The sequence below is a fragment of the Sinocyclocheilus grahami genome, unplaced genomic scaffold (assembly GCF_001515645.1).
Source record: "Sinocyclocheilus grahami isolate Dianchi unplaced genomic scaffold, SAMN03320097.WGS_v1.1 scaffold714.1, whole genome shotgun sequence".
Lineage (NCBI taxonomy): Eukaryota > Metazoa > Chordata > Actinopteri > Cypriniformes > Cyprinidae > Sinocyclocheilus > Sinocyclocheilus grahami.
In genome coordinates, this window is record NW_015505893.1 from 97,437 (window position 1) to 100,061 (window position 2,625).

Sequence of the window (2,625 nt, forward strand, 5' to 3'; positions counted from 1 at the left end):
GGAGGAAAGCTCACCTCCGACGATGTGCTGGGCTGTCTGAACCACACTCCACAGTGCAACTGTAGAACTGTCTGAGGATTTTGAGCTCAGACCAAATTTCTTCAGCTGCCTGAGGAAGAAGAGACGCTGGTGGGCCTTCCTCACTACTGACTGTGTGTGAGTAGTCCAGGTGAGGTCCTCGGTGATGTGAACGCTGAGAAACTTGAAGCTGCTGACCCGCTCCACTGGAGTCCCATCGATGGTGATGGGGGAGTGCTCCCTGGTCCGTCTCCTGAAATCCACCACCAGCTCCTTGGTCTTCTTGATGTTCAGAGAGAGGTTGTTGTTGTGGCACCAGTTAGTCAGTTAGTGCACACCTCTTCTCTGTGTGTGTGTGTGCGCGCGCACGTTTTTGTGACAAATGAGGACATAAATGTGTATAATGACAAAGGTATGACAGGTATTACAAGGAGAAGGTGACTTTTCAGGACATTACCCCATGTCCCCACTTTTCAAAACACTTATAAATCACACAGAATGGAGTGTATTGAAAATCTGAAATAGCACAAAGTCTCCTGTGAGGGGTAGGTTTAGGGGTAGGATTGGTGTAGGACAATAGAATATACTGTCTGTACAGTATAAAAACCATTACGCCTATGGGATGTCCCCACTTACTGGTGCTGGAGATTGTGGTGTTAATAAAGGACTCTGGATCTGATGTGTTTTCTCAGCGCTGGAGAAAAAAAAGCAGCACGTTATAATCCATGAGCAGAAGCACTTTACAGACGCGTGTGTAGTGTGTGCAAAGACTCTTTGTTTTAGCAAGCAGGAATTGATGTTAATAATTTCAAAATACTTTAAAAACAGTTTTAGAGTCATGGATAGTGGAAAATAATAATATATATATAATATATATATATAATAATGATTTTATTTCTAGAATTGAATGGCATGCAGGAAACTGCTAAACTAACAGTAAAGTAAAGAATAGCCTATAGATTGGGTTCAGAGCAAATGTTATGCTATTACAGCAACTTCTGAACGCACTAAAACTAGACAGTTTCACACTCAAACATCTGATGCTGAATTATCTTCATATTGAGAGTGTGTTTGTGATTCGAACAGCTCTCTGATGAAGAACAATAGTTTATTCTGGAGAGTGTGCTGTTTGCATTAATTGAGGGGAAAAGACTATGATTTGAATCTTCTGCTTTTTATACTGACATTAATATAATTAATAACATAATGATCCGTCAAATGTTCTTGTGTTTCAGGTATCAGTGGAGTGAATGTGACTCATGTGTTCATCAGTTCTGGTGAAGATGTCCGTCTGCTCTGTAATAATGCTCTTCATGACTGCACATCAACTACATGGATCTATAACAGATTCAGACATTCAGCAGCAGTTGAACTGATTTGTTTAGGGATAAAGAAGAAAGACACAGAGAGACATGAGAGACTGAGTCTGGGGTCTGACTGCTCTCTGAACATCAAGAACATCTCAAAAGAAGATTATGGATCTTACACCTGCCAACAATGGACTGGTATGAATAGAGACCAAAAACAAGGACCTGATGCTCGTGTTTATCTGCATGTTCTTCATGGTAATTTTATGATTATGTGGTCAATTGAAAAGGGCAAATTCTTCATTTAATCTCCCATGATGATTGAAGAGTCTGTGATTTGTGTGTTATTTTGTGTTTCAGTCTCTTCTTCCTCCTCCTCATCCTCACAGACTGAGATCAGTGCAGGCCGCTCTGTGACTCTCTCCTGTCAGTTGTATTCAGATCCTGGAGTCTCTTGTGATGATTGGATCCGTTCTGAGGGAATTGAGCTGTTCTGGGTGAATCAGGCTGGTGTTAAACTGACGAGATCAGACTCCAGATATCAGATATTATCCTCATCAGGACACTGTCTCATCACTCTGAATACAACACTCCTGAATGAAGATCACAACAGAGAGTGGAGATGCAATGTTACTCAGAGAGATCAAGTCAAGAGCTCAGTCACACACACTGTCAAGAGTTCAGGTGAGAAAACAAGCTCATCTGTCAGTTATGGGATGTGTGAAAATAATGATAGATTATATAGTGCTATATTGCTATATTATATAGTGTTAACTAAATAAAACATGGTTGTCATATTCTACAGTATGATTAATCTGAACTAACATTGTATAACAAACTCGTACTTCTATGAGTAATAGTTATAAATCTGAAAATATTTTTCCTTTGGGAGGGATCTACCTACTAACTTCTCACAATACTTAAACTGGTTGAGGTTGAACCATAGAACAGACAACTGATTTTCTTAGCAGAGATATATTATGAAAAAGAAAAACAACAACAATGAAATTCACAATAATAAACCCCAAAGCAAAAATAACATACCATAAACCAATCGTACAAAATGTTCATGTAATGAAGATGGTTATACTTATATGTCCCAGTCCAAAAACGAAAGAAGAAACCTTGTAGAAAAGACAGATGTAAATAGTTCTTATCCTTGTAATTAATATCCCGTTTTGATGACCCAAAGTAAGGAGATGCAATGCAGAGAAATTAGTCCTTTATATTTTCCTCAGAGTCCATGCAGTCCTAAATGCACCATTGATACATCTAAGAAGGCTAGGTCAAAGGAGTCCTT

At 39.2% G+C, this 2,625-nt stretch overlaps 1 protein-coding gene across 1 annotated transcript in view; it reads left to right on the forward strand.

The window, feature by feature from the left end:
- Positions 1-2,139, forward strand: part of LOC107560192 (contactin-3-like) — a 5,687-nt gene extending 3,548 nt beyond the window's left edge. The window contains exons 2-4 of the mRNA XM_016244304.1: positions 1,254-1,583; positions 1,686-2,029; positions 2,131-2,139. Of these exons, the coding sequence (XP_016099790.1) occupies positions 1,254-1,583; positions 1,686-2,029; positions 2,131-2,139 (683 nt within the window). The remainder of the gene's footprint in view (positions 1-1,253; positions 1,584-1,685; positions 2,030-2,130) is intronic.
- The last annotated feature ends 486 nt before the right edge of the window (positions 2,140-2,625 follow it).